This window comes from Mastomys coucha, unplaced genomic scaffold (assembly GCF_008632895.1).
Source record: "Mastomys coucha isolate ucsf_1 unplaced genomic scaffold, UCSF_Mcou_1 pScaffold23, whole genome shotgun sequence".
Taxonomy (NCBI): Eukaryota; Metazoa; Chordata; class Mammalia; order Rodentia; family Muridae; genus Mastomys; species Mastomys coucha.
This window is the reverse complement of record NW_022196906.1, coordinates 100,432,332-100,442,982: the sequence shown is the minus strand read 5'-3', so window position 1 is coordinate 100,442,982 and position 10,651 is coordinate 100,432,332. Positions and strand designations below refer to the sequence as shown.

The window sequence follows — 10,651 nt, the reverse complement described above, 5'->3', positions numbered from 1 at the left end:
AAAAAAAAGAAAGAAAGAAAGAAAGAAAGAACCACTATTAGTTCTAGAAAGATAGCTCAAATACTAGGATCCAAGCATGTGTGACCATAGGTGGCTCAAAGCTGGTGAGCTACAGTGGAGCAGTGGCTGGAGGAGCCTTCTGGGAGAGATGAGAAGAATTTGAAAGTTTAGAACTACTGTGGCCTAATGACCATCAGGGTCAGAGTTCGTATAAACCTAGGTCATACTTTCTCTGTTGGGGAGCTAAATACCCCCAAGTATGAAAGTTTGTGAGTGTGATGAGGGGAAGTCCTTTTCTCATATATATAATTTATAGGTATACATAACCATGTATATATTATATCTATAATATTTAAAGTCATAGAAGACATGATGTTGATTGAGAAAAGGTATCTAAAAGGATTCCTTACGTAAGTGGTAATAAAAAATAAAATATCAGAAATAACATTTCATGATAAATAAAAATTTCATAAATAAAAATTTCATGCTAACATTTGGGCCAGACTTTGGCTATAGGTGCCTGACATGTCTATTGTAGGATATTCAGTAATATTTGTGTGTTTTTTTTTCCCCCAACTTGATGTCCATAGCATCTTCAGTTTTGAGAACTAAAAATGCTCTAGTCATTGCCAGATTGTTCCCTGCAGGTATGAGGGTGGAGTAATTACCCTTTGAGAATCACTGGCCTAAAGAAATGATGTACAGAAATGAAGGTTCAGAGCTTGTATTTTCTCTAGGATTGTCCAATGGGACAGCAGTGAGCTGTGTTTCAGTACTGCAAACTCAGTTGGGAAGTAGGCCGGGGTCCTCACTGAGAACACTTACACCAGGCCACTACCCTGGCCTTCCTGTCAGGACTAAGTCAGCACCCCGCCTAGGATCTCACTGGTTCGTTCTTTCCTCAGCCTGACGGGGGGGTGCCCTCTCCTCTCACTTACGTTGCTTCCTAACTGAAAGTGGCTGTTCCTTCCACTTGTGAAGTTTTGTCTTTTTGTTCTTAATAAATGACACTGCTTCAAGTTTGTTTGTTTTGTTTTGAGACAGGATCTCACTGTGTAGCCATGGTTGGCCTGGAACTCACAGTGTGGAGTAGGTTGCCTTGAACCCTTGTGAGAGATCATTCTGCCTCTGCCTCTGCCTCCCCAGGGCTGGGGTTAGAGCTGTGCATCATCACACCTGACACTTCTGGGTTTTTGTTTGTTTGTTTGTTTGGTTGGTTGGGTTTTTTTGTTGTTGTTGTTGTTGTTGTTTTGTGTTGCCTTATAGCAAGTTCTTATCAAGAGCTTTAAAAAAAGTGAGTGTCTTGCTGGGCCTGGTGGCACATTCCTATAAAGCATTCAGAGGCTGAGGTGAGATGGTTGTGGGGTGAAAGCTAGCATGGACTGTACAGTGACACTGTTTATAAAGAAACAAAACCCTCTCAAGGAAGAAGACTGGTAGAAGAATTACATTAAAATGCAAAATCCTTAGTGTTTTAATTCACTAGAGGGTAAAAACATTTTATAAGGTTGTTGTTTTTGAGGATGGGGTTCCTTTATATAGACCAGGCTGGCCTTGAACTCAGAGATCTGCCTGCCTCTGGTCCTGAGTGCTGGGATTGAAGATGTGCCCCATCATTGCCGGACAGTATTTTTTTTTTCAATTTATTTTTGTTTGTTTGTTTGTTTTGGTTTGTTATTTTTGGGGGGTTATTTTTTTTGTTGTTGTTGTTTTGTTTTGTTTTGTTTTTTTGAGACAGGGTTTCTCTGTGTAGCCCTGGCTGTCCTGGAACTCACTCTGTAGAACAGGCTGGCCTTGAACCCAGAAATCTGCCTGTCTTTGCCTCCCAAATGCTGGGATTAAAGGTGTGTGTTACCACCGCCCAACGCTGGACTGTATTTTTTTTTTTTTTTTTTTTTTTTTTTAGGATTTTCGAGGCAGGGTTTCTCTGAGTAGCCCTGGCTGTCCTGGAACTCACTCTGTAGACCAGGCTGGCCTCGAACTCAGAAATCTGCCTGCCTCTGCCTCCCAAGTGCTGGGATTAAAGCCGTGTGCCACCACTGCCCTGTGGACTGTATTTTTATAGTATTGTGTTACAATTACTCAAGTAGTAATTACTCAAGTAGAATTACTCAAGTAGTTTCACAGTGCCGATGTCTAGGACATAGTCCATAGACCCATGGTATTTTAGAAACACATTTGTAGGGCTGGAAATATGGCTCAGTGGTGCTAAGAGCTCATGCTGTTCTTGGAGAGGATCAGAAAATCAGATGCTACTATCCATGCTAAGCAGGTCACAAACACCTATAGGTCCAGCTCTGAGGAAATCTGATATCTGTGGCCTCTGCAGGCACCTGTGCTCACATGCATAAATCCGCACATAGACACACAAACATATATACAATTTAAAAATTAAAAAAATAAAAACTTTTTTTTTGAAAACCTGAACATTTGCCCAGTGACTTTGCTGAGTTTCTCTGTCCTAATCTATTCACTTTTGTTTGTTTTTTCTTTCTTTCTTCCTAGGGCTAGATGGTAGCACCCCTGCCTTTGAGAGGGAGCGGCTCATTAATCAGTTCAATGATCCCAGCAACCTCACCACCTGGCTGTTCCTTCTCTCTACAAGGTGAGCTCGTGCAGTCTGCCATCTGGGCGGGTGCCACAAAGGTTATCTAAAGCTGAGATCTGCTCAACTTTGTAATTTGTTTTTTTGAGGTCAGAAAGGGAACCCCAGGACAGGTTCTTATGAAGGTAGTCGCCATAGTGTTATAAAGTTCATTGAGACCTTCATTAACAATTGTCATAATTAGATACTCTCTCAGGAGTGCTTCTATGGCAAGAAGTGCTTTATCACGTTAGATAATGTGATTGATATAAATAAGAATGCTTTAAAAAGAAAGTGCCCAGTTTTAGCAATCAGGAGGCAGGGTGCAGATTTTGAGGTTAAGGCCCACCTGAGTTCTATCAGTGAGTCCTGCCTCAAAACAAGACAAAACAAAACAAAAAATAAATTTAAAGTATAGTGTAACTATAAAAGGTTGATGTTTCCTGTGTTGTGACAAGTACCTTGACGGATCTGTAGCTTTCTACCAAGAGAGTGCTCAGCAGCGCGGGGCTCTTCTTCTCCTGTTCATTTCAAATAGGTTCTGATGCAGCTCCTCCTGACCTTCCACTCACAGTCTTTCATCCCTCTTAAGATATTGAACTAAAATACTGCGCAGAGTTTATTACAGACATTTCTTTTCTTTTTTTTATTGTAAATCATGACTTTGCTTTCTCTTCTTTCTTCCTTCTTTTCTTCCTTCCTTTCTTTCTTTTTTTCTTTAAGATTTATTTATTTTATGTATGTGAGTTCAGTGTCGTTCTCCTCAGACACCCCAGAAGAGGGCATCAGATCCTATTACAGATGGTTGTAAGCCACCATGTGGTTGCTAGGAATTGAACTCAGGACCTCTGGAAGAGCAGTCAGTGCTCTTACCCGCTGAGCCATCTCTCCAGCCCCCCCAGTATTAGACATTTCTTCTCATTAAGGCACAGAACTCTGGAGCTTCTTTACCTTTTACAGAGAACTTTATGGAGAACTATAGATACTGTTGAATTGGACATCAGGGTACACACTTCTCAATGCTTGAGGAGCAAACAGTATTTATCAGAACATCAAAATTCTTGAGTTTATTGTGCATAAGACAAGGACTGGTACTGGGATAGGAGTCTCAGAGGGCAAAGCTTCTGAGAAAACCATCCTTAAGACTAAGGGATGCATAATTGTTGGCTTATGTTTTCAAGGGCCGGATGCTTGGGTGTGAATCTGATTGGTGCCAATCGAGTGGTGGTATTTGATGCTTCCTGGAACCCTTGCCACGATGCCCAGGCGGTATGTCGGGTATACCGTTATGGCCAGAAAAAGCCCTGTCACATCTACAGACTTGTGGCTGATTATACTCTTGAAAAGAAGATCTATGACCGGCAGATTTCCAAGCAGGGCATGTCAGGTAGGCCATTTTCCAAGTTAGTCCAGATACACTTCTCTGTACAGCCTCTTTCGTATGAGGGGTGAGGGTATGGGGGGGGGGAGCAGGGCATGGCAACACAGATAGACTTTGATTCACAGAAGACTAGAAGTTCCTCCCATATCATTCTAATTCAAGGGATGGACTCCATCACTTGATGGCCCATTAAGGTGATGGACCTCAAATTGTGAAATGTAGGCTAGTAGTTTTCTATGATGTTTCCGTTTTCAAGGATCTTCTGTCTGTCCTTTGACCTTTGTACATGGAAGGCTTCCTTATTGTCAGTTAAGCCACTTTCTCTGCTGACCTTCATTGTTGTATTTTCAGGCTTTTTGACAAATGCTGACTTTGTTCTTGCTTCTTGCCTTCTAGACCGGGTAGTGGATGATCTAAATCCAATGCTCAACTTCACCCGGAAAGAAGTGGAAAACCTGCTGCACTTTGTTGAGAAGGAGCCTGCTCCCCAAACATCTTTGGATATAAAGGGGATCAAGGAGTCAGTCTTGCAGCTTGCCTGCCTGAAGTATCCTCACCTCATCACCAAGGTAAGCATCTCATGTATGTGAACTCCTTGGAATGACAAATCAGCCGGTGAAGGCTTGTTTGGTAAACCTGCTTCCTTCTAAAGTGCTATTTAATACACAACTGGGACAGAAATATTCTTTTGCTGATCCTAGCATCTCCAGTCATTGGAGTGTTGAGCTTTGAGTCAGCCGTATACAATAATCTGACCATTGCAAATCTTCCTAACAGAAGAAGGGGCAATGTTCTGAGTGTGTGTGTGTGTGTGTGTGTGTGTGTGTGTCTGTGTCTGTGTCTGTGTGTCTGTGTGCACACATGTGTGCATTTGAAACTGCTACTAGGTTAGAGTTGTGAACTTTACTATTTTTTTTTTAAGATTTGTTTTTACTTTGTGTGTGTATGGTGTGGGGTGTGTGTGTGTGTACATGCACGTGCCTGTGCATATGAGTGCCAGGTACCTATGGAGCCTAGAGGTGTCAAATCCCCCTGGAACTGGAGATTCAAATAGTTGTGAGCTGCCCAACATGGATGCTGGGAACTTAACTTGGATCCTCTGCAGGAGTAATCTGTGCTCTTACCTCTTAACCAGAACCAGGCCCTTCTCAAGTTTTGAAGAGTGTGTGTATGTGTTTATATATGTCTGAATTCGTGCATCCACCATGACATGGATGTGGAAGTCAGAGAACAGCTTCCTAAAGTTGATTCTCTCCTTCTTCCTGTGTGTGCATTCTGAGAATTGAATTCAGGTTACCAGGATTTATCTCATCAGCCCATGAACTACACTATTGACAGATGTGCTTGTTTGTCTATAAGCAGGCTTTTTGCCTGTGTTGGAGACACCAACCCCTCCTTGATTTCAAAATAAGGCTCACCGTATATCAGTTGTATTTGCACAAAGACTGGTAATTACACTCAAATCCCCTGTATTACCAGGAGCCTTTTGAGCACGAGTCATTGCTCCTCAACCGAAAAGATCACAAGCTGACCAAAGCTGAAAAGAAAGCAGCAAAGAAAAGCTATGAGGAGGACAAACGCACATCAGTACCGTACACCCGCCCATCGTATGCGCAGTATTATCCTGCCAGCGACCAGAGCCTGACCAGCATCCCTGCCTTCAGTCAGAGGAACTGGTGAGTTGATGAAGGAAGAGTCTGGCTGCTCTGCACAAACCCCTATCATTCCGTTCCTGTTTCAGAGGGAGAATCTACAGGCTGCCATTCCTTGGCTTCGATAGAAGGAAGGGCCTGCTCTAGGATCAGCTGTCAGAACAGTTGCGCTGCACTAGTGCTCTGAACCTCTCTGGTTTTGACATCCTTGGCTACAGAAATGAGCAGCTGATTTTGCTTCTCAGAAGAGCCTTCTGAGAGAATGGTATAACATGGCTTTCTTATGGGCCAGCTTTGAGTCACATGGGGATGAGTACACAAAAGAGGGTGTCTTCCTCAGAAAGCTTACTGACAGGTAGAATTGCTGAGATGTTCAGCAGATAGAGTACTCTGTATGCAAGCGTGAGGACTTGAGTTCAATTCAGGGAACCTACATGTAAGCGGGAGGAGAAAACTAACTCTATATAAAGCTGTCCTCTAACTTCCACACACATGCCTTGGCAAGTATGTACCCACATAAATACATCAAGTACACACATGCACAATAATAATCATTTTTTCATTCATTATTTATTAAACATTTACTATGTGTAAAGCATTCACCCATAACCTGGCAGATTACATATAAGTACAAAGAATCAATGAAGCCATTCCAAATCAAGTGTAGGAACACTCTTGAGAAAGGGTACCAGATGGCCAAAATGTCCTTTGGTAGGAAGTACCAACAAATATAAAAATTTAAAAGCTCAGGAAAAGGAAGTTTCTTCAGAAATCTGTAATCAGAAGAGCAAATGTTGGGGCTGGTGAGATGACTCAGCGGGTAAGAGCACTGACAGCTCTTCTGAAGGTCCTGAGTTCAATTCCCAGCAACCACATGGTGCCTCACAACCACCCGTAATGAGATCTGACGCCCTCTTCTGGTGCATCTGAAGACAGCTATAGTGTATTTACATATAATAAATAAATAAATCTAAAAAAAAAAAGAAGAGCAAATGTGCTGCACACATGGGTAATCGAAACACTTAAGATATAGAGGCAGCAGGAGAATTTAAGGTAATGTATAAGTAGCAATGAGGGGGATAGACAGGCAGGCAGGCAGACACAAACAGGGTCAGGGAGGAGGGACAGATAGATATGCAGGTGGAGGGAGGAGAAAGATAATGTAGTAGGTGGATGGATAGATGGATATATGGGTGGATGGATGGATATATGAGTAGCAATATTTTGTTCTTAAATTGGAGAGAACTTTTACTGCAGACCACCATCTAGTTGAAAGAAGGTGAACCAGGAAGGGTGCACCATTGACCCTGGGTGACATTTTGTTAATAAGAAATACACAGCCAGTTCTCTATCTAGCTATAGTACTGTGTCATTGAGAAGTCTGGTTTTGTGCAAAGGCTTTTGCTATTGCCGCTTTTGTATGGTGGTCATAACTAGAGAGACAGTATGGAAACTGACCCAAGCAGTAGCCAGAAGGAACATCATGAAAAGTAATTTGGAAAAGAGAAGGATAAATGTATAACTTATTCGGGTTTGAGGAATGTGTGTGAGAGAATCCGAGAGTGAGTAGTTGGGCTAGATATCCCTGATGGTCATCTGCACATGTGGCATCACACAGATGAGTCAGGGTAAATTTTCCCCTTCAGATTTCAACTTAAATGGTATTAAGAACTTGCCCTTCCTTTTACATTTTTATATCATTTTATCTTCCTTTTAGATCTAGTTCCTGATGTAGATGTTCCAGTTGTCAGAGAAGCAGATGGTATCTTCCATCTCTGAAAGGCATTGTTCCACTAACATCTGCCTGCTTCTCTGCTGTTCAGTCATGCCTCTGGTCGCCTTTAGAATTGACTGTCCTCTGCATGTCTTCCAATGCTTCTCTCAGTGATAGCTAAGGCAACAGGGCATGACAATCTCTAGTAGTTCAGTGGCTGTTCTGCCCAACTGTAAATGTGCTTGTCTTTTTCTTATAGGCAACCAACACTGAAGGGTGATGAAAAGCCTGTGGCCAGCGTTCGTCCTGTACAGTCCACCCCCATCCCCATGATGCCCCGGCATGTCCCACTCGGTGGCAGTGTAAGCTCTGCCTCCAGCACAAATACATCCATGAATTTCCCTATCAACTACTTGCAACGAGCAGGAGTCCTTGTGCAGAAAGTGGTCACCACAACAGGTTCGGAATTCCTGCTTTCTCTTCTGAGGATGTTGTCTTAACCTACCTATCTATTTATTTACCTACCTACCTACCTACCTACCTACCTATCTTCCTCTCTCTTTTTTTAAGATTTATTTATGTGTATGGGTGTCCTTCTTGCATGCAGGTAAGTGCACCACATGTGTGTCTGGTGCCTCAGAAGAATATATGCTGGATCCCCTGGAACTGAGGTTACAAACGGTTTTGAGCTGCTATGTGGGTACTCGGAATCAAATCTGGGTCTTCTGCAATAACAGCAGGTGCTCTTAACCAGTTATTTTGTGTTCATGTGTGTGCTGCCAGTGCTCATGGTCCCTGGGGATCACACTCAGGTTGTCAGGTTTGACAATAAAGCACCTTTATTCACTAAGACACTGCACTGGCCTAGTGTTGTCTTTTGTAACTTGATTTTGTTCATTTAGTAAGTGTTCATTAAACACCTTTTGTGGACACCTATATTAATTAGCACTATTGATAAAAATGAAGACTCCCTGATCTTGAAGAATTTACATTCTGGTGAAATCAATCTCTCTCTCTCTCTCTCTCTCTCTCCCCCTCCCTCCTTCCCTACCCCCCCTCCCTCTCCCTCTCCCTCTCTCTCTTTTTCCTTCTCTTTCTCTGTAGGGACAAAGTTTCTTTATGTCTTGGGTTTTTGTTGTTTTACTGTTTTAGAATGGTTGTGAGTGGAGTTCTATGACTACCACAGGGATTCTGGAAATGTTACTAGAATATGGGTTTGGACTTTGAAGGTTTTCAGAGCTGTGAATATGCTGAGCTCTGCCTAAATATTTGCAGGGTATAAAATGCCAACTGTGCATAAGAGGGCCAGCCTACAGAGTCAGGAAACCTAAACTATCACTTGCTTTTTTGTGTGTGCCAGTTGTAGATTGAGCATGGTAGGCCAGGGGGCGATGGGGGAAGGTGGGGAGAAGTTCTGTGAGACTCAGAACTAACTTCAGCCAAGCCCTGAAGTTAGTTCTGAGTCTCAAAGTGACTAGGGAGGAAAAGATTTCAGAATCTAACTTTTATTTTCCTATTTAGAAGTATCCGTGCTATATGCATTTTGATGAAAACATCTTAATTGATTTTTCTGAGAATGAAAGCAATAAGACATTTATTAAGAATTTTGAAATAAACTAAACAAAACCCCTGATAATCTTATTCTCAACTGAATCTTAAAAGTCCTTCTACACTTTTGTGGGGTAGTGCCAGCAAGGAAGATCATACCACTTTTGTTGCCTAAAATGATGTGGAACAAATTTATGCAAATAGTTCAGAGTGGAAAAAAATAGAAATAACCTTTTTTTAAACTAAGAATCTTATGATTTTTTTTTTTTTTTTTTTCGAGACAGGGTTTCTCTGTGTAGCCCTGGCTGTCCTGGAACTCACTCTGTAGACCAGGCTGACCTCGAACTCAGAAATCTGCCTGTCTCTGCCTCCCAAGTGCTGGGATTAAAGGCATGCCTCACTACCGCCCGGCCCCCTTATGAATTTTTTAATTAAAGCAAAGGAAATTGATGAGGAAGACGGCCTGCTTTGTAAGCAGCTTTGGTGTTCTTCACTGAGACAGTTGTGAAGGTTTCTGCTTGTTTGTTCCACTATCTTTGATGATTCTAGCTCTGAAGAAAGGCTGTGGGAAAGACAGGAGCTTGGGTGGATGTGAGATTTTAAGTTTCCTTCTTTTCTTCAGTCAAGCCCTGTGTCATCTAAATGCACGGTCTGTTTTTCACCAGATATTGTTATTCCTGGACTCAACAGCTCCACAGATGTTCAGGCAAGAATCAATGCTGGTGAGAGCATCCACATCATCCGAGGGACAAAAGGTGAGAACCTAGCGAAGGGCGTGTGAGAGTGCTGAGCTAAGAATCAGAGTAGATCTTAGGGTTTAGGTTAGAGAGGGTATAGATAGGAATTAGCCATAAGAGCTTTGCAGTTGGGAGAGGCAAGAGGGTGTGGCATTTCTGAGATGACATTGAATTTAGAGGAAATTGGAGGGCTCATGTTTCTGTATGTTTTGCTTTTATGGGAAACCTTGGGATTACTATATGTAAAGAGACCAAAACTGAGAAGAGTTGTGGAATAGTTTGTAACCCATTGTGTCATTTACACACAACTTCCCTGAGCCAGGGTGGTAGTCCCCAGGTAGGAAATGTATGCTGTACATGAATTAGTACAGATGGCTTGCACAACAGAATTTTTAGTGTGATAATTTGTAAAAACTCAATATGATGCCAGGTGTAATGCCTATAGTTCCAGCACTTAGCTGGCAGAGGCAGGTGGATCTCTGGGAGTTCAAGGCCAGCCTGATCTATGTACCAACTTACAGGACAACCAGAGCTACTTAGTGAGACCCCAACTCAAAAACAAAACAAAACCCCAGTAAATAAATAGCCTCAGTATCTTTCTGGTATCCTCAGAGAGGAAGATGAGATCATTGAAATGAGAAACGTGGGTTAAATGGTGTCTGGATGCAAACAGCTGAGCTTGTTCCCACAGTAGGTTCTGGGGGTGGGGGGAGGGTGGTTGGTTCTTGTTTGTTTGTTTGTTTGTTTTTTCATCACTGCACCCAACCTCATAGTAGGCTGTGATTACGTCCCACTGCTGAAGGAGGCTGCTTGAGGCTCTTTGCCCTATCCTGCATTGGATCAAGTATGGAGCCACAGATGGCTCCACCCAGCCTTACCTGATTCTCCTTAGTGTGGTACCCAGCCTTTAACTATGCTCTCTCCAGAGCTGGGATTGACTAGCTGTGACATATGTCACATCTAGCCTGCTTCTAGTACTATACCTGAAAGCTAGGGTGTATTTTATGGTTTGGGTTTTTTTTCTGGTTTTTTTTT

At 42.4% G+C, this 10,651-nt stretch overlaps 1 protein-coding gene across 1 annotated transcript in view; it reads left to right on the top strand.

Annotated features, from left to right (window-relative positions):
* Positions 1–10,651, top strand: part of Rad54l2 (RAD54 like 2) — a 93,498-nt gene that overhangs the window by 73,525 nt on the left and 9,322 nt on the right. Inside the window, exons 15-20 of the mRNA XM_031345963.1 lie at positions 2,506–2,605; positions 3,766–3,971; positions 4,362–4,534; positions 5,445–5,641; positions 7,591–7,790; positions 9,545–9,634. Of these exons, the coding sequence (XP_031201823.1) occupies positions 2,506–2,605; positions 3,766–3,971; positions 4,362–4,534; positions 5,445–5,641; positions 7,591–7,790; positions 9,545–9,634 (966 nt within the window). The remainder of the gene's footprint in view (positions 1–2,505; positions 2,606–3,765; positions 3,972–4,361; positions 4,535–5,444; positions 5,642–7,590; positions 7,791–9,544; positions 9,635–10,651) is intronic.